At 41.3% G+C, this 27968-nt stretch overlaps 1 protein-coding gene across 1 annotated transcript; it reads right to left on the bottom strand.

The window, feature by feature from the left end:
* Window positions 1-41: 41 nt before the first annotated feature.
* mecp2 (methyl CpG binding protein 2) lies at window positions 42-27968 on the bottom strand. The gene is made up of 6 exons (XM_006803713.2): window positions 27845-27968; window positions 10987-11173; window positions 10656-10858; window positions 10334-10527; window positions 10094-10230; window positions 42-7969 (listed from the first exon to the last, which is right to left on the bottom strand). The coding sequence occupies exons 1-6, from the start codon at window positions 27874-27876 to the stop codon at window positions 5540-5542; spliced, it is 3183 nt and encodes a 1060-aa protein (XP_006803776.2). The 5' UTR covers window positions 27877-27968; the 3' UTR covers window positions 42-5539.

Genomic DNA, 27968 nt, shown 5'->3' with positions numbered 1-27968 from the left:
CTGACTCTGAGGTGTTTGTGTGAAAAAGAGAAGCTCAGGCAGTCAAAGAGACGACACAGATCAGGGGACAACAAACGCTTTTAGTTAGAAAGAAAAATAAGAAAACAGGTAAAAACTAGTTTGTCTACAGCGACAGTGTATTGGAGTTTCCACTGAATTCCAACCAGAATAAAAGCAGAATATTCATCCTCAATATTAGCAACTATGAAGTCACCACACACATCACTACTAATCTAGAAACACAACATGGCTTGGCTGACATGGTGGCTTCTGGCAAGACGCACAATATTATAGGCACTAAACTCTGGAACATGCAATATGGTGGCTGGTTACTGTAGTTTGTGCCGGGTCGAGTCCTGTGGAGTGAGTCCGATTACAGCGGGACGTTTGTTTTCTGCAGCAGCGTGAAGCAAACGGGTTCGCTGCTCTGGGCAGACTGGGCGGCGCCACCTACGCAGAGGCTTCGTCACAGCGCGAGGACTTTACAGAGCGAGGCACGTTTATTTTGTCCAGGACGAAGACATTCAGATTCCCAAAGAGAAAGGGTTATGAGAGAAATTGGGCTTCCTGACGGGATGTTTCAGGATGATCTAAAAAAACGAAGATACTTTATAATTCTCACGGTTTTAATTACTCTTTTAGTTCACATAAGTTTGTTTTCTGTTCCCTTCAGCTTGTTTTATTTATATTTTCATGAATAAATGTATTTTTAGAACCAATAACGACGCACACCATCCTGTTAATGGGTTAACACCTCGATTCCACTTTAAAGGTACTGTTTGTAGTTACCCTTTGCATAATTTAACTCAGGCTTGCACCACCAGGGGGCAGTGTTTTGACAGTGAGTGTGCTCTAAGATGCTTTTCTGTTTAACTTCTTCTAGTCTAATAAAATTTATATTGAATTTTTAAATATAACCTCATGAAATCCAAAATAGGGTTAACGGTTCTTTTTGGAGTTACCGTTTAAAAATGTTATGAAACCTTTCATCACCAGGCAGGCAGCGTCTTACCGGTGAGATGCTTTCACAACCATAGTATATTTGTTTACACATTGATCTTCTAAGCAAAAGATCCTTGGTTTGATTCGAGGAAGAGACACAAATCCCTTTGGGGTTGTGTCAGGAAGGTAAAACAGGCAGAGATAACTGCTGTGAATGAAGGAGTAGCTTATTTATGCGTTTTAACATTCAATTCTTTTTAGCTGCTCCTTTTTTTTAAGGATGCTTTGCCCTTTTCTAGGCCACCTGTGTAAAGCAAATATGTTTCAATAACTTGCGTACTTACAGAAAAAAAAAACGCTACATTGCTGCACAATCTTGTGACATTACTCAAAAATACCACCTGTTCTTTACTTCAGTTGGTATCTCTTCATCCAAGTATAAAAGACTTTGGAAACATTCAAAAATTAACTAAACAGTAATTTTCTTCAAGTACCTTTAAACAAAGAGTACGGAGGCTTCAAACAAGCGGCAACCTCCAGGGCTAAAAAGAAAGAGAAGCAAACATAGGTGAGCAAACGTTAGCAGCTAAACTTACTGAAACGCAGTGAAGGCAACAACCTGCCAAAAAAAAAAATGCAGTTCTATATTTTTCTTTTCATTCAAGCCTCTCTTATTACTGTTGTTGTTTTTAATATAATTTTGTCTCCTTTTATGTCCTGATTTTAAAGTTTTTGTTGCTTATTTTGCTGCTGTACTTTTCCTATTATATTTTCATGTCACAATTCAGAGCTGCACACTTAAAAATGAACTAGCTTCTTCCTAGTCCCCCTGGCCTTTTTTAAGTTTTGCATTCAGATTGCTTTGTTCTTTGTAATGAGTTGGAATTTTACATCTGTGAGGCTTTTTTATCAACATGTCCAATACCCAAAGGTCTCTGAATGGATCCAAACATGCTCATTATTAACCTTGATCATTTGGTTATGTTTTAAGGCGAGGAGGAGACTTAAACTTCAGAGTTAAGAGAAAAATGGAAGCGTTTGTGCTGCTCCTCAGCTGCTAATGCTAAATCAATAGTCAGGTCCCGATCAGATCAAGTCTGATGTTTTGAATGCCTCCAGTAAACACAGACTGTACAAAAGAAGAGATCATAGTCAGTGCCGGTCTGCGAAGCCTTGGGTTTGGCATTGTGGTGCCAGAAGAGTCCAGATTCGGAAGAAGCTTATGTGCACTTATTTGGCGCCTTTCAACCTTAGCGGGTCTAGAAAACGGCTTACAATCTGCTTGTCATTCACACATTCACATACTCATCTACAAGGTGCTTGCCTGCCATCAAAACCAACTCTGGATTACAGTGTTTTTCCCAGAGATACGAGGCCTGGGATCAATTCACCAACCCTGAACCATGGCAGAGGGTCCAGGAAGGTGGGTGGTAGACTCGTGGCTGGTCAGTGATACGGTAGCCACAAGCTAAAGTGTTCCCTTCATACTATTTATTTATATGAGAGGGAAAGCAATTTACACCATCATGGTATGTTGAGGAAAACTTCAAAGTTGCAACTGAGAGCATAACCTCATCAGGAAAGTGCTTACTGAGGACATCAATGAAGTGAGAAGTAGGGTCACCTTCTCACTGGCCTCTAAACATTAGGACTTGGAGTTCTGGCCATTAGTAAGAACACAGATTTAAGGCACTTTCATAATGGTTCCACTTTTCAGGCAGCACCGTCCTTCTTTTATGCAGTCTGTGCTTGGAAAACGAGGCGCCTGGTTCAGTTGTGACAGTAGAAAGTAAGGATGGAAAATTTGACTTTTTTCTATACTGCTAGGATCCTTCAAAAAGACTCCAGGGTCTAAATTAGGTTCCAGAGAACTTAAAAAGTCTTTGCTCATGGTGTAGTACGTTCTGAAAGTTAAGAAACTCTGGAGTGAGGCTCAGATTGCTTAACATTTGTGGTTGGCCAACCCCTGAGGGAATGCAGCCAATCATTCTTAGTCATCTGACAGTTATCTGTGCTGCATGTAAAAATCAGCACGCTTTGTTTAAGGTGAAACTGTCGGTAACGGTTTGTTTAAACAACACTGATGCCTGGTTCAATGGGGGCATCAGAGTAGTGTTCAAGCAACATCATAAACAGAGGAAATAATGTATTTTTTGCTGCCAGAATCTGTGTGCGCGCCAGTAATGCAGGCTTCATCCTGCACAGTGATGGAAAACTTTTTGATAAAGCTGTTCTTCTCTTTCACCTTGACCCCCAACCAATCACAGCTGTCCCTCCCTGAGCCTGGTTTCTGCTGGAGGTCTCTTCCTATTAAAATTTAGTTTTTCTTCTTCCACAGCTGCTCATTTGAAGGGATCGTCAAAACGTTGAGGTTCTCTTCGTAACGTCTGCCTTACAATATAAAGTGCCTTAAGTGGTGCTACATAAATAAAACGGAACTGAACTGAAACTGAGATGTGAACGCAGCAGGGATGTAACCTTGTCATGACTTTTTTCACAGCTGCTGCCATGTCAGCGGACTAATCTGTCTTATCTTTGCAGAAAACCAGCAGTCTGAAGCAACATTTTACTTCCTTGAAAGAAGTTTATCTGAGCCTAAACCTTGTTCATGTTTACGGATTGTGAGTGTTCATATCATCAGATGTCTGAGTATGATCCTTACTGCAGACTCAATAAACAGCAGCAGAACTCAAAGTTTAAATTTCTCCAGAGAAGCTCAGACAGCCCAGCAGCTGTTTGATAAAAACATAGAGTAGCTGCTTTTCAGGGACATTGATAACTCAGAATGAGGTTGTTTTACTACTGTTGGAGAGTTAGAAATATATATTTGTTCAACACTTTTATCAGCAGGCTGCCTAGTGTTTGATTTTGCTATCATATCTCCTTATTAGGGCTTAGTCAGATCTGTCTGAGCTTTCGGTAAAGCTGAGTTTCCCATTTTTTCCAACATTTCTGTAAGTTGGAAACCGTTAAGTAGAGTAGCTCTGATGTGACATGCGCTCAGCATTTGGAAACATAGCCGTCTACTGATAACAAGACTGGCAGCACAAGAGTGTTAGGAAAAGAAATAAAGGAATAAATATAGAGTACCTCTGGAAATATAAGTTAAATAAATGCGGCTCTTATTTGTACCACATTTTTTCTCTTTGCTTCTGTTTTGCAAATCAAACGACCAGAGGTCATCCTGGACCTAACTTCACTAGGTTCAAGTCCCCCTAAGCGCCCTCTGAATCACTCTGCAAGATTTTAGCTCAATGAACAGCTCTGCCCATCCTCGGCACAACTAAACCCACGTGAAACTGAACCACACCTCAGTCCAGGTTTTACTACTGTCGACGACAGTAAAACCTGGCAGGGTTGACCTCTGCGTAGGTGCGCTCCGGTTGAAGGCCTGCAGGGTCTCCGAGCGACATGCAGGCGGTTGATTGTACAAACTGGAGGAGTGCAAACTGTTCCAGATATTCAACATGAAGACACGATAAAAATAAGTAATTTCCCACTCTTTCATTAAGACTAAAAACTAAAATAAAGCTACTGTGAAAGTGGGTTTGGTTTGACATTAAAAGTGCTTCCTTTGGAAACAAAAGACTACGGAAAACAGATTCATCCTGGAAGAACAACTTGCTCTGTTGGACATACTTACAAAAACCAATGAGGAGGCTTTTTTTTTTCGCCAAGCAACTGACTCTGCTAAGAGGAATCAAGAACTCCTCACACTGTTCAGACATTTTAGACGGTATTCAGAATGACTCAAAATCATGGCCGAGTACAGTCACGAATTGGGTATAAATACTCACAGATTAGATTCACTACTTGTAGGAGGCATTCTGAAAATGGATGGAAAACATTAGTGCCCCCTCTCCGTTTATTGTTAGCTTAATGGAAAATGGGGACGAAAATAAATGATGAGATTTCCGAGAAACCAGTTTAAGGTGCAAACCGCCGCCTCACATCATCTCTGAGGCTTTCAGTCGAGGACTAGTTTCAGTAAGGGACAGTCAGTCAACAGGAGGAGTTAAGAGCAGGTTAAAAGTCAGGGACTGTCAGTCAGCAGCACAGCGATGAGTAGGGGACTGTCAGTCAATAATATCAGACTTTAAAGCTGTATAACAGAGACAAAACAATAAACTATCAAAATACTAAATAAAAAAAACAGGTTATATTCCGGAAGCAACGTTTCGTTCAGAGTAATGTGTTGTTAAGCGTTGGTTTTTAGTTCCAAACTACTCCCCCCCCCCCTCCCCACGGAGACTAGCGGGACACAACAGCTGCCTTTTGATTATATATACACACACACTTTTTATCGGTTTTTCCTTTTCATTTGTTTTTCCTAGAAAAAAAGATACTATCCATTTTCCACTCGAGGTGTCCCTCAGCGCCAGGTTGGTTCTCTAATCCAGAACTTTACAGAGTCTCCAGACAGAATCAAACAGAGAACAAGCTGCGACAGTCCTTCCAGCTCTGTGTGACGCTTTCCTTCTATCTGTAAACGGTGTAAAAACCATTACAAGGACATCCCAGTCATACTCCTCTTCTGCCTGGTGCTGATTCAGTCCGTCAGGCTATTGGTAGACGGCAGGTTCAGCAGTCCAACCAATCAGCTGACTCTTTCGCTGACAGCAGTCCGTGACTCTACGGTTTCTTCTCGGCTGGGACAGGGAACAGCAGATTGCGGGACGATGTCTCTGAGCTCCCTACCCTCACCTGCTGCCTCTGGCTCTGCCCGGAGCCTAGCCCTACCATCTGCCCCAGGCACGTGACCAGCCCCAGATACTCCAGGAGGTCCAGGAGGCATGGAGCTGGGAGGCCTCGAGGTGCTGTTTGATCCTCTGTCTCCTCCTAAAACCTCTCTGCTTTCGGATGGCATGGCTGGCTCCCCTCTCCCCTCTGTCCTAACCCCTTCCACGCTGACGTCTCGGCTCGGGATCAGGCTCCCTCTGCCAGTCCTTGTGGTGCTCAGGTCTTGTGGCTGTTCGCTCTGGTTTTGCTGAGCAGGGACGAGGTTGGTCCTGGTTAGGCTGGAAGATGGTCGGCTGGATGACAGGTGCTGCACGTGTGGCCTGGTAAGCTGAGAGTGTGGCTGGGAGCGCAGCTGTGGTTGGATCCGCTGAAAGTGTGGTTGTGCTTGGGACTGGGGTTGGGACTGGGGCGGCCTAGGCTGGGAGAGAGATTGACTGGATTGTGGTCTGTATTGAGTCTGGAGTTGATGTTGCGTTGGGGGCCTTGTCTGTGGTTGCACTTGGTGTCTGGGTTGCAGGTGAGGTTGAGGTTGGGCTGAAGTTCTAGACTGGGCTTGTGGCTGCATTTGGGTTTGAGGTCTGGGCTGGGATTGAGGCTGCATTTGGGCTAGGGTCCTGGACTGAGGTTGAGGATGAGTTTGGGCTGGGGTCCTAGCGTGGAGTGTCGACGGCATTTGGGATGGGGTCCTGGATTGGGGTGTTGACTGCGTTTGGGCAGGAGTCCTGGACTGTGGTGCTGATTGTGATTGGGCTGGAGTCCTGGACAGAGGTTGGGGTTGCAACTGGACTGGGGTTCTGGATTGGGTTTGAGGCTGCGTTTGGCCCGAGGTTCTGGGCTGCAACTGAGACTGAGGTTGGGCTGGAGGCCTGGATTGGGACTGACTCTGAGCTTGAGTTGGGGTCCTGGCCTGGGATTGAATTTGAGGCTGAAGTGACTGTCGGGGCTGGGGCTGAGATTGCTGTTTGAGCTGGGTTTGGAGTTGAGATGGGTGCCTTGACTGGGTTTGAGGTTGGGGTGCTGTGGGGGATGTGGTTTGTGGATGTGGATGCCTTGTTTGGTGCGGATGGATGTGCAGGATGGAGGGGCACTGAGGAGGATGTGACTGAGGTTGCGTATGCTGACTCTGAAGCTGGGTTCGGTGCTGGGTTGAGGAATGAACAGGTTGTGAGGAAGCTTTCTGGTTGGCAGCCTGAGGCTGACTGTGGGTTTGGGATGGGGGCTGTTGGGGCCGTGGTTGTGTCAGGCCGTGTCGGGTAGGAGAGGACTGGGGTGCTGGGTAACGACTCTGGGCTTGAGACTCATGGGGAAACTGGGGCTGGTAGCGTGGTTGCAGGGTAGGATGTCGAGGTTCGGGCAGGGACTGTGGTGCAGACTTGGACTGCGGTCTGGGAAGAGCTTGCTGGGTGTGCTGCGACTGTTGGGAGGTGAGCTGAGGCACAGTCTGAGGCTCAATGTCTGGCTTGGACTGGCTAGAAGGTGCTGGGTGTCCAGAGGGTGGAGGAGGAGGAGGAGAAGGTTCATCCAATGTTGAGACAGTGGACTGTTGGTGGCGATGCTGATGATGGTGGTGGTGGTGATGGTGGTGCTTGTGAGGTGTTCGCTCCTTCCTTTTGTGGCTTTTTGACAGACTAGTGCTACTGCTGCTACTGCTACCCCTTCCACCCGATCCCCCCTCTCCTCCCTTATCGCTTACATCTTCACCTACTTCTTCCCCTTTGGTTACACCATCACCTGTTGCCTCTCCTGATTTGTCCTTGTGCTTCCGCCCTTTATGTGTCTTGTGTCCATGTGGTTGGCTGTCATCTGAAGCAGAAGGCTGCTTCTGTGATTGTGACTGGCTCTGCTCAGAGGGGGCGGGCTCAGGCTCTGAGCTTGGACCTCCTGCCATTGTACTGCTCTCCTCCTCGGCCGCTGTTGACTTTCCAGTCTCTGTTGTTGTAGCCATTGGAGTCTGCACACTCTCCCTTTCCTCCACTGTCTCTCTCGTTTTACGTTTTTTGATTGGCAGAGCTGTTTCCTGGACAACAGGTTTGGTGGAAGACTCCTTAGCTGCTCTCCGTTTGGCCTCAGCAGCCAAGATGGCAGCTGCAGCGTAACTTCCTGCTGTTGAGCTACCAGACGCTGATGCAGCGGAGGTGGATGCTGTGGCGACTGATGCTGCTGTGGAGGCTGACGCTGGTTTCCTGCCCCGTTTCTTGGGGGCAGTTTGTGGTGGAGGTGGAAGTTCTTGTTCTGATTTCCTCTTTCTGCCAGGGCGGGACTTGGTCACCAAGGCAGGAGACACCACCTGCAGGGGAATTGCCAGATCAACAGGAAAAACCTGCATTAGCATTGTTGCTGGAATTATAAAAACATATTTAAGATTTTAAAGCACTGACTAGACTGCTTCCTGGATGCCTCCTAGGTGAGTTGTTTTGGAAATATCCAAATAGTAGGGACTCCAGGGTAGGCAATAAACATGCTGGAGAGATCATGTCAATCAGCTAGCTTTGGAACACCTTGGTGTCCCCCTTGAAGAGCTGGCTGAGGAGAGAGAGATCTAGGCATATCTGTTTAGACTGCTTCCACCAAGATCCAGGTCCAAATAAACAGCAGATAATAGATGGATGAAAATACTAACCGTACTTACTGCAACCACATTCTACAGTCTATCTACTTTTACTCGTCATTTACCTCTGTTTGTGAGGATCTTCTCCAGGTAGAGCCTTAAGTTTCGAACCATGAAAATCATAAACACTGGTGCACAGCCAAGTCCCCAGTACCCACTCTCAAGACATTCTTGGCAGGACTACAGCCAGTCAAGATAAGTTGTTTATTTTAAACTCCTAGTGAAAGTCTTTTCTACCTTCCAGATGATTTGTGGATCTCTTGTGTTGATCAATTGCTTAAGACCTTATTTCAGTGTATGCTAGCTGTTTTGCCCATCTTCAGGACACAACTCTACGAAGGGAAACAAAGTCTTCCATGAATTCCCTTCCCATTCTTTTCACTGGGATATTCAGAAGGTCTTTGTAAAGATGGAACTGGAGACACACACAGGATCCTTAGCCATGTCTCTAACTTTGCTACAAATGAGGATTTACAGTCTGTCATTTCCTGTAAAATGATTTAAAAATCTCTAAATAGTTATTTGCAGGCTAAAGTTGATCAAGGTAAAACCTTGGGTTGCCTTTCTTTGCTGTCACACACAAAAAGAAGAAAAAAAATACAAGCTGCCACCAGCACTACCCCTCAGATTCCAAGTAGATACACCTATGGTCTCAATTTGAAAATCCTAGATTACTTCCGTCTGGAATTATTGAACTCACAAGATTTTAAGAAAACTTGATCTTCAAGTCAAGATCACTGAAATTCAAACTTGTCCAATGTACATGCAGCTATGGTATCAATTTCAAAATCCTATGTTGCCTTGTTCTCGAGTTATCACACTCACAAACTTTGGTGTCCATGCCGCCCACCCGCCCGGCAAAATGACGGCAGTACTAGGGCTGCCACGATTAGTCGACTAGTCACGATTACGTCGACTATCAAAATTGTCGACGCATCGTTTGAAGCATTGTAAGATCACAAAAGACGCAGGAATAAGTAGTAGGATTTAAAAGTGTAATAACGGACTGAAACAGAAGATGGCAGCACTGCATGTACAAGGCTCCGACGTTTTCGGAGACGTCTGTTACCCACTAGCTCGATAGCTAGCCGGGGGCAAGGCTCACTAGAGCCCGTGAGAACACCGGACTCCCGGCAAATCGTTTTCAAACCCACTGCTGTCTTTCGCTACTCAGGTTAAACATGATATATAAGTCACTTAGATAACTTAAAAATGTTAATCGCAAAAATAATCGGTGACTAGTCGACTATCAAAATAATCGTTTGTGGCAGCCCTAGGCAGTACCCATCAGCCTTTCACAGCTGAGGGGTAAAAATTACAGGATGCCTCCAACTAAGGTAGTGAGCCAGAATGGCAGGACAGCATGACCCAATGTTGCTGGTTGGGAGTTGGGTCTTCAGTCTTTCCTGTCTTGCCTGATATCGGATGCTCTTTACATTACACCTGTAGGTCAAAGGGGGACCAGTTTGACTCTCAAGAGCTGCTTTGAAGGTTACTGAAAAACACAAGTCAATCAGTCAATCAACCTCAACAAAGTGGTGATTCATTGGATGACATTATGGTGTAGAGGTGTGATCATTTTAATCAAAATATCTTTAAATGATTATGTTTATACGTGTGGACATCAGTTTTGGAGAGTTGCATATTTTCTTCTTAAAGCATATTTCTGTTAGCTTTCCTGGACAGAAGAAATGAGGAAAGTTGCTTAGGAAATGCATGTTTGAGTTATTCAGCTTACTGCGACAATCTCAACACTGTGCTTCTCGAAAATGTACGAATGACTAAACGACAGAGCAACCATACCTTTGAGGTGGTGGTTGTGGTACCAGTGGAGGTCTCTGCTTTGCCGAAGGGCATCTTGACCAGCAGTTTGCCCGGAGTTTTCTCAACCACACGTTTCATTGCCACTCCTTCTGTAGCCTGCCTCATCTTCCCACTGCCTACAAAAACACAAATAGATACACAATTACAGAAAAAATACTCAAATAGAAATACTCAGGAACAGCTTTTCAGTATAACTTCTAGAAACACATCTTTTAGTACCTTTGGGCCTCCCACGACCACGCCCCGATGGTTTCACCACCTTTGGTTTCTTGGGTGGGCGCTTCTCACGGCGGGAGGGGCTCCCACGCCCAGTAACAGTAAAGTCAAAATCATTAGGGTCGGTTGTTGTGTCACCGACCTTTTGGAAGTAGGCAATAAGCTCCACCTTGGAACGAAACGCTTTCCCCTCCGAGCTAAACAGCAAAAAAAAAAAAAAAAAAGCAAAAAAAAAAAAAGCATCACAAACGTTCATTTGGGGGTTTTACTCCTCTACATCCTGGAAAACGAGCACACTGTCAGGGTGGCTCAGGGCATGGCTTACTTGATTAGGTAGACATCAAACTTCCCAGCAGAGCGTCCAGACTTTCTCTGTTTCAGTTTGCGGGTCCAGCCTTCGGGCAGAGATGGGTCATCATACAGCGGCCCTCGGTCCCGAATGATGGAGCGCCGCTGCCTGGAAGCAGACTCGCTACCACCTGCAGACTCTGACCCTGGCTCTGAGGGACCGGCCACTGGCTCTGACATCTGCAAGGAAAAGGTGAGCAAAAACTTGTCCTTCATCCTGAGCAAAATGTGTCATGCTGTTCAGCAGGTGATGAAATTTGTCCCTCCATGATTCCACTGTTTCTACTAACTTCTAATGCAGTCTTTACCTGGGTCTGTTGCTCCAACCCTGTCTGTGGCTGCTGTGCTGTTGAGGTTGAAGCTGAGGCCATGGTCTCCGTCCCCCGCTCAGCATGACGATGTTCCCTGCGGGGTTTCTTGGTCTTCGACCTGTCTTTTTCCTTCCTTGGAGGCTGGGGTTCAATAGGTCCTTCATCACCTTCTTGCCCCTCCTCCCTGCACAAAAAAGAGAGATAATCATGCTGTTGACATTATGACCACAACCTGTTAGCTGCAAGAATCCAAATAACTTCATAAATATGAGTTCATCCACATAGAACACTTTCAGATCAGTGTTTGACTGAATCAGTAAGAACACGTTAGGCTTCCTTTAGTTTCACTCTAGGGCTGCCACAAACCATTATTTTGATAGTCGACTAGTCACCAATTATTTTTGCAATTAGTCGACTAATCAGATCATGCGTCCATTGGACGTAAAACTTACAGCTTATTGCACCAGCACGCATCTGTCAGTTCAATGTTCTCAGTGGCTCTAGTGAGCCTTGAACCCGTGCTAGCTATCGAGCTAGTGGGTAACAGACGTCTCCGAAAATGTTGGAGCACTTTTGCAAATATGTGATGTCTTGATAAACTGAGCAGATATTTGAAGTTTACACAGCTACATTCTCACCCGAAAATATGTTAAACGTTTATTTTGTGACCCAGAAAGAATAATAAGAATAATATTAAAACTAAGTAGCTGCCGCCATTGTTGGAAACTGGAATTGACTTGGCCGCGCTATGAATTTTGGGATAGGTTGGGCCACGATGGATACACCCGACCCATCCTTCAAATCTGGGGAATTAAAGAATGCATCTTTTGGCTGCGTTTGAGGGAGTCTTCGAATTTGGACAGGCGTGCCACGTCCTTGTAACGTAATTGACCTACAAATGCAGCCTCCAAAGGATGCGGCCGCTAAATTTGGACACAGCTATGAAACCGGACACTACTTCTTCTTCTTTGGCGTTTAACGGCAGCTGGCATCCCTGGACATGCAGTGCTGTTCTTCTGTTTCCGTCCATTATTACACTCTTAAATCCTACTATTTATTCCTGCGTCTTTGGAAATCTTACAAAGCTTCAAACGACGCATCGACTATTAAATTAGTCGTTGACAATTTTAATAGTCGACGTAATCGTGACTAGTCAACTAATCGTGGCAGCCCTACTTCACTCCCATCAAATGTTTGCAGAACATTTAACTCAAAAGATCCTTCAGACCTGATATCTGAGACAAATAACACTGAGAAGTGTTATTTGTAGTGAAAGGGAAACACTAAATTCCAGCATAAGAAACTAAACCTAACTGTGTTTGCCACATCCATGGAGGATGGGTTGTGGTGATTGATCTAGGAATGAATTCTGATTAATTCCAGCAAATTATGTATGTCAGGGCATCCGTCCACAGACTGTTCCTTAAAAGAAAATGGGTCAAGATACAACACGACACCCTAAAACTCACAAATCATTCCACCTAATAATGTTCAATGAAGACTAAAGATAATGGTTTAACAATGTCCAAAATAAATGTTGTGCGAAGGCCTGTAGCGAGGAAACCAAGCAACAATCACTGAGGCTAAAAATGAAGTGCCAAAACCTCCACTTCCTCTAACGGCCAATTGAGGCTGATTCTAAAAGTGAGACAATCTTCATACACTCTAATGTTAAAAAGCTTTGGCTTCAGTGGACATCTTTACCAGCAGCACCCGCTAATCCAAATATTGTCACTACTTGCTATACACACACTATAGCTGCCAAAATGCTAACGCTTCATTTAATGCCTTTAAATGAAGAACCTGAAACCAATGGGTAACAAGGTGACTACGTCCATCTTTTATGTACGGTTTGTGAAATCTTACTTATATAGTACCTTGCCTGACCCTTTACTCCTAGTTCTGATTGTGTAGCACTTTGTAGACGTCCCTGTGCAGCACTTATCTCGCAGACAGCTACAAATGCTCTCTAATGCCTTTATTTGGCTACTGGTGATTTGGTCTTCTATTTGCTAAAGCTAAAGCTGGCGAGACGCTGTGACTCCCTCTCCATAATCCTTTGTCTGTTTGCTAAATCTGACTGGTGTTTGTAGATTACAATTGCTAGCATGCGATCGCCTAAATGTTAATATAGAGTCCAACATCAGTGACACATGTCATGGTGGCTACTTCCATCAATCACTGAAAAGGAAAAAGTGGGCACCCAACATTATACATTATAACATTTTTATTACTTTTAAGACTTATTCTGTATTTATGCAGAATAAAGCAAATTCCAAAGGATTTACAAACTTTTTCCTGCAACTGTATGTAGTGAATGTTGGGATATTACACTATAAACCATGCATGTGATTGATTGGATCAATATCGGATTTCGGACCTTTCCAGAAATAAAGCCCACGTTAACAGTGGAGCTAAATGGGGTACAGACCTTTTTTTGGGGGATGGATGGATGGTAAAACTCCCTGCCTTTGTTTGTGGACCTCATAGTGAGGTTATCAGCTCAAGCAGCCTGGTGCTCTTATCCGGTCTTTAAGTTGGACGTCATTAGCCGCGCCTGGTCCCAAACTACGCTGCAGGTCTCAAAGCCAAACGAACACTGCGGCATCACTGAGAGTCGAAAAAGTGTCTAAATATGTTCACCTGTAATAAAATGATCAGTGTGGCTGCTCTACCAGGTGTGACAATTAAGTTTAACATCCAGGCATCCTTGAAAATTTTTTTTATAAAATTTAACAGAGTTAGAAGTTAGCAGGGAGTAAGCTCGCTAGTTTCCATCTAAAAACAATACAGCATGTGGTGACTGAGGGATTTCTGAAACAAATTAAGACGTACAGCTCTGCTATCACTTCCGACATAAATGAAGACAGAAAACTAAACAGCAGTGATGTTTGTAGAGTTACTGAAGTTGGGCTAGCTGGGATAAAATGACGTGCTACATGATCACTAGCAACACAGCTATCTTAGCATAATATAAACAGTGAAGCTGGAGGACGAAAACTAACTTTTTCCCACTTGATTAAAGTTAACGTGAGGGTTCCTGATGGTTAGGGACAAATGCAATTAAAATAACCTGTATTAGTCCCACACGTGGGAAATTTGTTATCGTAATCGCATGGCAGGATGCTATAAACGGACCAAACTTCAGTCAGAAGAACAACTGAGATAATCCATCCACAATGCGAGGTTAGTTATTAATACACTGCTGCATGGGCTGGGCTGTAGTTACATCTTGCACAAAACTGAGGTGTGTTAAAAACTGAGCTTTAAAATAATAAGGATAATAGAAAGCAAGAGAGGCCGACAGTGATCACTGACTGTTTTTAGGGGCTTGTAGATTAAATAGAACAAAATGCAAAGCATTAAAACCTGTTAAAAACACAACAGCCTTATTAAACACAGAGTGGTTTGGGCCCGGAAGCAGGATTCATCACGTCATCACTTAAAGACAGGATTGTGAAGCAATAGCAGGAAGTGGTGAGTTACAGTGACTGACTACCCCTGAACGCACCAACAGGAAGTCTTCAACTCACGCTATGGTTCGTCTTTAAGTAACTGTAGGTCACTGTGGTGTTTTTTACCCACTGCAGCAGCTTTGTAACAAAAAGAGATACACATCTAATGTTAGATTAGATAAGCATGAGCGGTCCATTTCCCCCTGATACTTCTTGAACTTAACAAGTTACGATGTAGTTTGTGTCCTTTGCTCAGCTGAATACAACTACTTTATCTAAGAAAGCTTTGGATCAGCTGCAGCACACATTTTTAGTGCAGATTAATCAGTTTTTAATTCCCTCAGTACACCAAATTAGTTTTTAAAGTTATATAAAACTGTGATGGTTTTTATCTTGCTTTGACCGACCATCTTTATTTGGTGCAAAGCGATGTTGAATTTCCTGTTTTTCTAATGGGGAGCAGAGGCTGTTTCTCATCATAAGTCTGACAGCTGGAACAAGATTAACCTTACTAAATAAACTCTGACAGAAACCAGAAGAGACCAAAATCAGAGTCACTGGTGGAACTGACAGCAGAGGACAGATAGCTCTCTTCTGATTAAAAGACTAATCAGAATTCCTCATTAATATTTATGTGTTAAATGATTATTTCAGCAGCATGAGTGCTAAAGACGAGCCAGACCGGTGTTTACTTCACATTTCCAGTTAAATGTCACATTGAGACTGAAAATGTCAGACCCAACAGAATGCCTGTGTTTTCTTAAACTTTAAATCAGTCATTTAAAAACTTCAGTTCATAAAATTAATAAACATTGCTTCTGAATACATGAAAACAAAAGCTCTGAGGTGGTTTTGAGACATTGAAATCTGTAATAGAAAATTCTTGTCTGAAATTGGCTGCATTCACGAGCACTTCCTCTTTTTCATATTCTCCTTCTCTTCTGCTTTAACCTAACAGATGTGTACAGATGGGTGCAATTGTTCTGTTTCTGAATGTTAATTGCTGGAACGAGATAAATCTGTGTAACACCAACTACTTTGTCTTTGCTGGCTATAAAATAAAACCTGCATGTTATAAAAACAGATTTATATATAAATAAACTATTAAAGTATCTGGGTGTTGTGTTTGGGTGCATTAGACATTCAGATTTCAATCACATTTATGTAAAAGCTTATCTGATCCATTATCTGCAGCACAGCCAAACTTATAGTTCACAAAGTCTATACATTCATGTATTAACTTATGAGGAGACGGATGTAAAATATATATACCGTATTTTCCGCACTATAAGGCGCACTTAAAATCCTTTAATTTTCTTAAAAATCCACAGTGCGCCTGATAATCCGGTCCGCCTTATATATGAATTCTGGTTGTGCTTACTGACCTCCAATCGACTTTATGTGGTACACGGCGCTCAAAAATCTGTCAAAAAATGTTTTAGTACCACTTTGCTAAGCTATGAAGTCGTACCGCTTGATGGATTGTTGGAGCAGGTAGTCAGGAGCCTTGCGGAGTAATCTGGGTCCAAAAACTCCGTCTGTTCAGGTCCCAAAGTCAAACGAACACTGCATCGTCACTGAGAGTTAAAAACTGTCTAAATTCTTTCATCTTTAATAAAATGATCAGCGTTGCTGCTTTACCAGGTGTAACAATTAAGTTTAACATCCAGGCATCCGTGAAAACAGAATTTATTAAATTTAACAGAGTTGGAAGTTAGCAGGAAGTTAGCTCGCTAGTTTCCAGCTAAACATGATATAGCATGTTCTGACTGAGAGATTTCTGAAAGAATTAAGACGTTCAGCTCTGCTATCACTTTCAGCATAAATGAAGACAGAAAACTAAACAGCAGTGACGTTTGTAGGTTTACTGAAGTTGGGCTAGCTGGGATAAAATGACGTGCAATAATGACGTATAATGACGTGGGATATAGCGACACAGCTATGTTAGCATAATATAAACAGTGAAGCTGGAGGACAAAAACTAACTTTTTCCCACTTAATAAAAGTTAACGTGAGGGTTCTCGATGGTTAGGAACAAATGCAATCCCAAGGCAGGATGCTATAAACGCTATAAACTGAGATAATCCATCCACAATAGGAGGTTAGTCATTAATATACTGCAACAACATGGGAATAAAGCAGCTGCAAGAGAATTCAACATTAATGAATCAATGGTACGGAAGTAGAGGAAGCAAGAAGAATGAGTTCAGTCAAGTTTGACTTATCTTAATGTTTTGTTTCACTTAATGCGCTTTATAATCCGGTGCGCCTTATGGTCTGAAAAAATATGGTAAGGATTTGCTGGAGAGAGGAACAAAGCACAGGAAGCACAGGTGGGTAAACAACAGAACACCATCCAAAAAGGCCAAGCCAAGAAAATCCCAAAATACTGAAAGTCAAGTGAGTAAAAGTCCAACAAAAATCCACAAAGAGGAGCATGAGGAAGAAAGAAACAATCTGACAAAGGGGATGTCAACCTCAGTGTGTGGAATACAATAAAATTGAGCAAAAAACAGGTGAAACTACCAGGTGAAGGCAAGTAGAAAGGAGGGTGTTGTACAGCTCTTTCTATCCCCTTTCATATGATATATTACTCGATATGGTTTCTTTAATTTTTTTTCCAAGGTAAACTTTGACCTGGGTCAAATACTTAGCCAAGGTACTAGGTACTCATGTTCCCCAATGGCTAGTATACTGTTGTGAAGTTTGAAGACAATCCATAAAAAGATTGAGGGTAAAATAAAGTTTTTACCCAGGCCTTGACCTGAGGCACACCAAAATAAAATCAGCTCGAGCTGTTATTGATATCTACTGTCACACAAAATTTGAAAATGATATCTTGAAAACTGGGTGCTAGATTGCTAACAGACAAACAGACAGACAAATGGAACCTATTGCACAGTCCCTCCCTTCAGGGGAAGAAAGATGAACAACAGAAACATGAACACTAAAGACAAACAGCAACAGTGTCTCCCTGGTCAAAAACCATAGGTTGAACAGTTGTGATAGTCACGACACTGCAATAAAGAAGTTAAAGGCATGTGTCTATTTTTAACACTACACTTGACCGACAACTAATTTGGTTACTAAAGCCACACAGTGACCTCTCATACACAGACCAGTATTATCGACACCTGTTATTTTTTTCATGTAAACAACTTTACATTAAAGGTTGTCAAGCCAACATGTGAAAATTCTGACTCAGTTGCTGCATGGTGAACTTAACATGTGCAGGCTATCACAATGTCAGCATTTTAAAATCGGTTACTGCGTAAGTAGCTAACAGTCACCTCAGTAAGATAAGAGCAAGAGGTCAAACGTTTGATATTTTTATTTGATATAAGGATATAAAATGCACAGTGTTTATAATGGCAACTTTTCTTTTTTAGAACGTCTAGAGAGGTTGAAAAAACACTTTGATGAAACCTTTGTTTTGGTACTGTTTCAGTGCTCAAATGCTTAGTCCTATTCTCAAAGCAGCACAAACTGTAATAGCCGAGATTCAACAACCACGGACATAAATCAGTACATATTAGACCCCACAAATCAATAGAAGTCAAAAGTATGTCACAAACTGTTAGGAGATTGTGTTAAAGTATTTGCTGGGTAATGAGAGAAGGTGGGGGAGGTACAGGAAGAAAATAACAGCAGAAGAAAACTATAAATGAATGGATACCATGAAGACCATGATGAGATCTTAAAACTAATCTTTTTTGGTCTTCCTGTCATTCTACCACTTCCTTTTCTCTGCTTCTTCCTTTGTCTCGCCAACCACCTGCATGTCTTCTTTCACATCAATAACCCTCCTGTTTGGCCTTCCTCATCTCCTCGTTTGCCTCATAGCTCCTCCACAGCATCCAACTCCCATTAATTCTCAATCACACTTTTCTAGTTTCCAACAACAAAGAACCTATAAGCACCATCAGAACTTTAATATTTCACATCCTAATGTGTTGAAGCTGCAAGAGTTTCTCCAAAAGCTCAGTTCAGATGTGACAGACAAGTCTGAGCAGCTGACTGATTAGTCTGATCTTCATGGGGCTTCAGGCTGCGATGTAAACACAAAAAACAAAAAGCGCTTTTGGACCAAGTAGTTCTCTTGGTCCCTTTGGGAAATCTGGGAATCCATCTGCTAGTCTGCTGTCTTAACCCCTGGAGGCCAATATTTTAGGTCCTCCAGTTTAGCTGGAGGATATCCAAGCCGAGATGTCCTCTTCCATCCAACAGTTATTGTTTACAAACTCAGAAACATAAAAAACTAAATAAAAATAACCTGATAAAAAGTTAAACCGTCATCAGAAAAACCTGTTCTACCCTGTGATTGGTGAATAGCGATCACACTAGGTTTTAAACTCTGATCCCCTTATTCTCCTTAAAGACCATTTTAAATGTATTTATTTGATGTTGAGTCTTTTAAATTTAGTCTTGCATATTTTTTGCAGTGGTTATTATGTCATGTCACTGAACTGCACTAGCCTACATATAGGATTACCCCTACTATCTTTATATATGTTGCTAAGACTCACATTTTACTTTAATTACTTGTATAAAAACATGAATATTTGTTTATATGAACTGTATGCTGAAAACTCTCAAATGTCTGGTTTCTATCCAAACTGTGAAACACTCTGTGATCCTTACAATTAAAATGAGTATTATCATTATTATTATTATTATTATTATAAGGCTGTAGTATTTTTGATAGAAGCTGGAATGAATGTTGGTTAACCTCACTTACACACTGATAAATGAGTCAGCCTGTAGTGAACATAAGTAGACAGATATCAGCTGAACAACAAAAGGTAAAAATAAATAAATAAATAATTTTTATATATATTTTCACTAACCCCTTCAGAGTCTTTTTAGGTTTAAAAAAGTAAAATACATTACCTAACTTAATTATTGCACTTTGTGTCACACTGGCAGAGACTAGGCATTGGTAACTATCTTTTTCTTAGTCTATGAAAATAGGAAGATGTGAGTTTAATGACAAATTGCATCTAAATTAACAATTGCTCTTGCTGGTTAAAGCCAGTGCTCAGAAATGCTTACAAAGGTAACTCTGATGTTCGCCTGAGAGGTTTCTATTTTCCTTTTAACATTAATAAACACATTCTTAAAATTGGCCAGATGCTTTTAGTTTACTTTACTGTTAATTCTGAACTGACATCAACCAAATAGTTTTAAATTTGGTTTATATTTCCATTTTAACTTTGGTCTAATGCTTAATTGAAGCAAATAATAATTTAAAAAAGTATTTTCAGGTCTGATCAAGTAGTTGCTGGATGATGGGGCTATTGAGAGTGTGACGCATGGAAGCCCTGACTGACTAGGAGGTGGTTAACAAGGCAGACACGGTTAAAAACGTATCATTTTCTGACGCAGAGCAAACCACCAGTGCAGACAGGCCACTGCCTAATGAAAAGGGAAAAAGCATGGGAAAAGCTACCCATCATACGACTTCAGCTAGACCGAGGATGTTCCTTCAGCAGTCAGTTGGTGGGAATAGTTTGTTAATGCTGACATGATGCCAACACTTCAAAACAGCACTATATCTGGACCAGAGGCAACCAGGCTGTTTGAAAGGCAATGGAGGCAAGGTGTATGGAGGTATGTGGAAATGGAGTGTCAACACGTCACATGACACCATGCTGAGTCCAGATAATGCAAATAGGCTAAAATAACAAGAGTTAAAAAAAGAACCGGCTGGATGCTATATGGCAAAAGCGAAGGTTTTCTATATCAGTCCATTACTCTAGATTATGTTCTATTTTATTGCTAGAATTTAGAGTCGTTTTATACAGCCTGTGTTTTACCTTTTTTACAAACAACTAATATCATCCCTTGTCCAACAGTGCGCAGATTTTAAAAAAAAGGTAGTATTTCTTCCAAGAATCTAAAGTAGTATTACACAGCTCCTACCTACTGACTTTTCAACAGGCATACGAAACCAGAATCAGCCAGCTCCAAGGACATTCAGAGTAGGGGTGGGTGATGTATCGAATATACTCGGCGTATCGTGAGTTTTTTTCACATACAACGGCTAAAATGGCTTTATCGTAAACATCGAGAATAAATTGATATAGAATTATTAAGCTGTCTGCCTGTAATTCAGAGGTTTTTTTCTCCCACACGCTGCAAATGCACCATTCGTCCTCCCCTCCCAACCAGAAAGTTTGCTACCCACACTGCACTGAGCATGCGTGTTTATATACTACCAGATAGGGAAAAAATGGCGACAGCGGGATTTTCAGATGAGGAAGGGAACAAGACGCGCTTTCGTTTGGATTTCACAAGGAGATTGTTGAACAAAATGCATCAATTTGCAAAACATGCCCTAAAATTATTGCTGCAAAAGATAGCCGCACCACAAATTTATTTATTGAAAAGTCATCCACTGCAAAATTAAGGATGTTTTACACTGAATGTCAACGTCCCCCCACACACCAAAGAAAACATTAAATAAACCAGCTGTGATACCTGGTCTTGGTCAGTCGTTTCTATGGTCACTATCTAGACTTTTGTTTCTGTAATTTGAGGTCACCACATTTTTTTATATTACTATTTTTATATTTTACAGTCATTTTTAGATTTACTATCAAAGTATTGTCATTGTGGAAAAACCTCTGTGTGCAACTGATGGTTAAAATAAAACATTTCAATTCATTCAGATTTTTTGTATTCAAAGAAGAAAAAATATTGAATGATCCTTTTGAATGAGTATAGCAGTGCAATTTTAAGCACTATATAGTTAAAAATAACATTTGGTTTTGGAGGTTATTTAAACATATCGCGATATATATATTGTATTGTGATATAGCCAAAAAAACATATCATGATATTAGATTTTCCTCGTATCACCCAGCCCTAATTCAGCGTGTGTGATTTCACTGAGTTTGCTGTCTATCGAGCCAGAACAGCAAACAGGAATCCAAATGTGAACCTGCTGTCTGTTCCTGAACTTGAAGACCACCATCCACCACACGACACCAACCGAAATACAATGTCCTCTATAATGCTCAGGTTGTTGAAAGACACATTCAGAGATGAACTGTTGTTCTAATAAATGAACAGAAAATTACTGAGGAAACTTTATTGGCAAAGAAAGTTATCAAACCCTCAAAGGTCCAAATACTTTCGGATTCATTACCCTTATCACAGACAACTATCCAGCACCCGAGACGAACCTGGGGACTAAGGCTACGTTTACACTAATCCGATTAAATTTGAAAACGGCGTTTTCGTCTAAAATGCTCCATGTCCACACTATCGTTTTCAATTGTTTTCATCCACACTGAAAAGCCTGTTACTGTACTACGCATCCGTGAAACGTAAGATGATTGACCTGCATCACTTCTGTATGCCGTTTATTTACTTTCCGACTCTTTGAAAAGTCGCAGCAAAATGCAGAGGAAAAGTGTCCAGTTTTATCTGGAGCTATGTGGAGCATGTACAAACTGACATTAACCTTTAATAGAGCTGTCAAAATTAGGAGCAAACAAAATGACTCCTCTACAATGTCGTCCGCCATCTTAGTTGAATTCTTCACATGACTGCATCATATGACTAAAATGCGTCATCGTTTTCGAAAGCCTCCATCTTCGCAGTCCACACGGCGATGCGAAAACGGCTTTTCAAATTTATCCACTTTGGAGAGCGTCTTCAAAAAGTTCAGTTTCCCTTGACCAAAAACGCCGTCTCGGTGTGGACGACAGGCCAAAACGGAGAGAAAAAGATGCATTTTCAAATGAAAACGTATCAGTGTGGACATGGCCTAAAACACACACACACACACACACACACATATATATTAATTTCAGTATATTTTGTTGAGATGATATGGTATTAGGAGCAAATTCTGAATTTGAATATTAACAGAAATTTGCTCTTTGTTTAACTGTTACATTGGATTTGATACCAGGTATCACAGCTGAGTAATATTCCTCAGCTGTGATACCTGGTATCAAATCCAATATAATAATATAATTATACTGAAGCTGAATGAAAATACGTTGGAGTTTTTTGGTTTTGCTTTTTTCCTTTTCAGGCTTTAATACTTGTGAAAACATTCATCTGATTTGAAGCAATTTAAAGAACATTATGTGCCTTGTATATGAGAAGCTCTGAACTAAAATCAGTCCCCTACCTCCAAACCTGTGGTTTCCACAGGCCTCCAAATCTGCTGTCAGAGATCACATAACGAATCTTTCTACGTTAACCTGAGCTCCACTCCCGAGTCCATATTTATAGAAACATTTCATGACATGTCTCTATAAATATGCTATGAATATGCCATGAAACAGTTTTTTGTTTTTGCTTTTGAGAAAACTAATACAGTAGGGGTTGGGAATGTTGCATAACTCCTATTAAGACATGAATATTTCCACTGGAACTTCTTCAGGAATCTCTGAGATGGTCAGGTGGGAGGCACCTGGTAAACTGACGTGGAGTGACCCACAGGTTGTGTCTGAAATTATCCACTGATTCACTCCTCTTACTCCCTGTATCGAAAGTTGCTCTGGTCATTTTAATTATGCTGTCACAACATGACAGATCAACATTAGCTAGATTAATATATATCCAGGTGTATTTCTGTCATAAATTATATCATACTAGAGCAGGAAAATATGGCCAAAAATATTTATCAGGATCTATATTTGAAAATTTGCGATAACGATATAACTGACAATATAATTGATGCGTGACAAAATACTTTACAACTCCACAACTTTATTAGTGCAAAAAAAAAAGTCAATTTATTTTCACCTAAACAAGCAGCTGTTTATATTAGTTTAGTTCATTAGTTAGTTCCCCCTAGTGTTTGCTGCTTTTGTCATAAGGCCTGCAGCTATTTAAAGCTACGCCGATTGTTTGTTGAGTCAGCGTCTTGTCACCATGCTAGTTACAAACCAATTCTGGTTCATCTGTTTCACTCAACGATCCGCTTTCGCCCTTCTCATTCTCCGCTGCCGCCATGTTTTTTGTACAATGTGCGCATGAAAACAAAGGCACTGCGCATGCACGTTTTACCCATATTCTATCGTGATATTTCATTTTTTTTAACATTGCCTGACATTGTACTGGTATTACCGTGAAAGGTATAATATGGCCCAGCCCTATATCATACAGCAGTATTTTCCTTAAAGTAGTAATTACACCATGAACATCTACACTGGTTGTTATTTTGAGATACTTCAAGTGCATATATAGGCTGTATAAAGAGTCACTATACATTCACACAGCACTATGAAATGGTGAACTCACCAAATATAGAGAGCTAACAGAAAAGCAGCCTGAAATCAGACAAAATTATCACCTTCTTGCATTTTCACTCTCACATTTGAAAACAGTTGGACACAAAAGACAACAAAAAACATCCAAACGTGTGTTGACTCAGCAGGGATCATAATAAATGTGAAAAGTTGAGAATAATTATTTTAAAATGCCACAGAATGTCTGATAGTTGAAGTAATGTCAAGCATTTATCTGTGCTTTTCATCATAATTCGATGCAGAAAACATCAGACTGCAGGAAGTGAAGTGCATAACCTCAGAATTTCCTGGAGGGCCTTCAGACCCAGGGGTGTGTCCAGAGACGGGGCATGGGGTGGCACTGGCCCCCCTTAAGAGCTCCTTTCGAAACATTAGCTGCAGCTGTAAAATTTAAGATGTAAGTCAAATAAATAACTTAAATCCCTAAACACTGAACACAATTCTTAAGACACACATAGTTTTGGTTGCACTAGAGCTGTAACCAGTAAAATTCCATGACTGTAGTGATTCAAGTATTTATCCCGTGACTCATTCATCAAAGTACATATTCAATATTTTAATACTTTATTTAAGACCCTTTTTTCCTCTGCTACTGTGGGTGAACATTCAAGGCTTTGTTGATCTGGGATTTATTTAAAGTTTATCTTGAATGTGAACTTTACTTTCATGCTGGTTCTTTTGTTATGACAGTAATATAAAATCCTACAAAGCCGGTCCACATATATGGATGTCAGTAAATTATTTCATTAGCACAAGTAAGAAATACTCCCAGACTGGCATTTCTCATTATACAACTACAAGTAATTAGTCCAGTAATGTAATCTGTTTGTTTTTGCATAATGAGAACTTTTCCAATCTGTGCATGAAATAGAATTCATTTGTTAATTACTGAACCAATAATATGTGTATATCGTTTTAATGGGAATGATTTTAATTAGTGTGGATGCTGATTCAGCAAATTATTCTTTAATTGATTCAAATTGTCTAGCTTTTGTCAGATTGGTGTCATTTGGTGAGTTCAAACTGAATATTGCAATTGGCTGATTCAATTAGAGCCTATTCAAGCCCCGTTTCCTGATTGGTGAATTACAGTTCAACAGGCAGCTGATGTGACCAGAGTAAGCAGAAAGAGCCAGACAACCACAGATTCTCACTACAGACATCTACAGCCAAGTCCTAAGTAAGATAGAACTTATTCAGAAGTTTGTCAGATTTTCCCAATAAAAATCCCAAGGGTGATTTTTCAAAAATAAAAAACTCCAGTTACTCACAGGAATATTGAAATAAAGCATTAAAGTGTTCAAAAAGAAAGTCTCCAGTTAATTACAGAAATTTACCAGGCTACTTTAAATGTGTCTCCAATTACTTTGGGAAATTTAAAAGTATGCATTAATGTGTGCTATTTTCAAAATAAAAGCTTCCTGAATAGTTTTAGAAAGTTATCCTAGCATAGCATTAGCATAGCTATGCTAGTGTTTGACATAAAGAGCTCTCAACACAGACAGCGTCGTCAGAAGAAAAGTTGATAAAATAAATAAAAAAAATTTGTATTGTTCGATACATGCGTACCGAACCAAAATCACTGTATCGAACGATTCAATATCGATAAGAGTATTGTTGCACCCCTAATATATATATATATATATATATATATATATATATACAGTGGAACCCCGACTTACAAATACCCCATTCAACAAAAAATTCAAGTTACAAAGGCACTTAACAGCAATATTTCTGCCCGTGTTATGGCAAAATGCCCGCATAACGAAATCCGCTGGCTCTGATTGGCTGAGCCCAGAATGCCTACAATGCCCAGAATGCCTTCCGAATCATGTGACAACCCCCTTGGCTTTCATACTTGCACTTAGCTGTTCCACTTGAACGACATATTGTTGTTGCAGTTAGTAATTAGCCTATAGCCTATCGTTCACTCAAAAGGCACGATGGGTGCTTCAACTTACAAAAATATTCCACTTACGAAAGACCCTCAGGAACAAATTAATTTCATAAGTCAGGGTTCCACTGTGTGTATGTATATATATATATATATATATATATATACACATATATATACATACATACATATATATATATACTGTATATATATATATATATACACACATACATATATATACACATATATATATATATATATATATATATATAAACAGGAGGAAAACAGGGGAAAGAGAAGGACACGCTATTTAGTGTGTGTCCTTCTCTTTCTCCTGTTTTGTCTCAAGGCAGATTCAAACTCAGGCCTCATATTAGTTACACATATTTCTTAATGATGAAAAAACTAAACCTTTGCCTGGCTTTTTGTTTCCACTGGCAGGAATGAACTTCCATATAAATCAGTACATATGAGAACACAGTAGTGAAAAATTATTTTCAGAGACAAAGAAATTCACATTTTTATCCACAAACACAAGTACATCGACTGCAGAGTGTGACATCTTTACAAGCTGAGTGTTTTGATTTGCACATAGACTCTCTATTTTGAAGCACAAATGTTAGCTTTTTGACTGGTACCATGGTGACTTTAGTGAGCCATTATATTATTATATTATTCTTTTATCTATTATATAGATAAAATAGTGACAATTTATCACCCAGTGCTAATATGTGCTAATTAGTAAATGGACTGATTCCTATATAGCACTTTTATGCTCTCCCGGAGTACTCAAAGTGCTGTATACAACATGCCTCATTCACCCATTCACACCCACTCATACAAGCACTTCTAAACACAAGTGCAAACTAATCTACATTCACACCCATTCACACTCCAGTGAACACATCGGAGGGCAACTTGGGGTTAGTATCTTGTCCAATGATATTTGACATGCAGACTGGGGAAGCCAAGGATCGAACCACCAACCTTCCAATCAGTAGCTGATCTGCTCTACCATCGGAGCCACACCTACTAATTTGTACTAATTAGTACAACTGACTATTAAAACAAGCCTACAGTTACTAAAAAAAAAAATCACCCTACTCATGAGTTGTTATGACAAGAGATACTATCCATAATAATCTACAATGTATTTTGTACCAAAGTCTAAATATGATTTTGAATGCTGTAAAGTTTGGCATTTTAACACTGGACCCTAAGGAGATGGCCTCACTTTTGGACAGCCTCAAGTGGCCATTGGAGGAACAGCAGCTTGTAGCATCTCTTCCTGGGCTTCAGTTTTGCCCTGTGAATGTTTTTGGTTTTTCTTCAAGGGGGGTGGGCATAGCACCCAACCCCCAAACTTTTAGACACACCCCTGGATGAGTAGGAAACCGATGTGTTTTGATTTTGATAAATTCTGCCATTGTACAATGTGTGTGTACATTTAGTGCATGATGGCAGTGATGCTGTTGAGAGACAAACGCAACAGTGAGTGTTGGTGCTGCTGAAGCTGCAGGTGGATGTGAGGAACAGGAAGTGAGCTGCTGAAGAAACTGGGACACACAAACACACGCACGCACAGGGTGATGGGTTCTACTCCCGTTCTGCAGTTATAAACATGTACAAAAAGTGGCAGACACTCTGTGTCTATGTGGCTCAGCGGCACTAAGGCAGCTGGCCGCTAACAGGGTAATGATCTGTTTCAGCCCGCTTTGGGTAGGTGGGTGGGTGGAGGCTGCGAGTGCAGTGAGGGAGGTTAGCCCAGGTTACTGGTGAGCGGGGTTAACCCGGGTTAGTGATGAGCAGTGTCAACAGCCGGACCCTCCTCTCATGAGAACACTGTGTTTGCTAACCAGCTAGCAACCGTTAGCTCCTGCCTGTCAGACGGAGCGCGGGAGGAGGGGTGCACCGTCGCCGCTAAGCCGCGGCTGGGATATTTGTGACAACTCCCCGGCCTGACTTCCAGGAGAGTTGTGGTAAAGTCGGAGCGGCCCGGTAGTGCGCGGAGGACGGGCTAAGCTAAGGCTAAGCTTCGCTCCGCAGCTAAAGTACAGACTGAGCAGTAAGTTGGTGACGTATTCCTGCTAACCCCGCTCCGCCGCGACAGGCCGGGGTAAAAATCAACGCACTTTCACTTCGATAAAACAAACGACAGAAATGGCTCTCAGCCGTCGGAGCCACGGTAGCGGCGGCACGGTAAGGGAGGATAAATGTAAAAAGCCACTTACAGTCTCTCCTCTCCGCTCTCCACGGCGGCCATTTTTATTTAAATAAATAATTTTATATTAAAAAAAAAGCTCCAAACATCTCTGCTCCCTCCTGCTGCACCCCGCCCCCTCCGACTCCATCTCC

The sequence above is a fragment of the Neolamprologus brichardi genome, chromosome 20 (assembly GCF_056152115.1).
Source record: "Neolamprologus brichardi isolate AB-2024 chromosome 20, ASM5615211v1, whole genome shotgun sequence".
Classification (NCBI taxonomy): domain Eukaryota; kingdom Metazoa; phylum Chordata; class Actinopteri; order Cichliformes; family Cichlidae; genus Neolamprologus; species Neolamprologus brichardi.
Note: the sequence above shows the minus strand (reverse complement) of the source record. Positions and strands in the feature narration are given on the sequence as shown.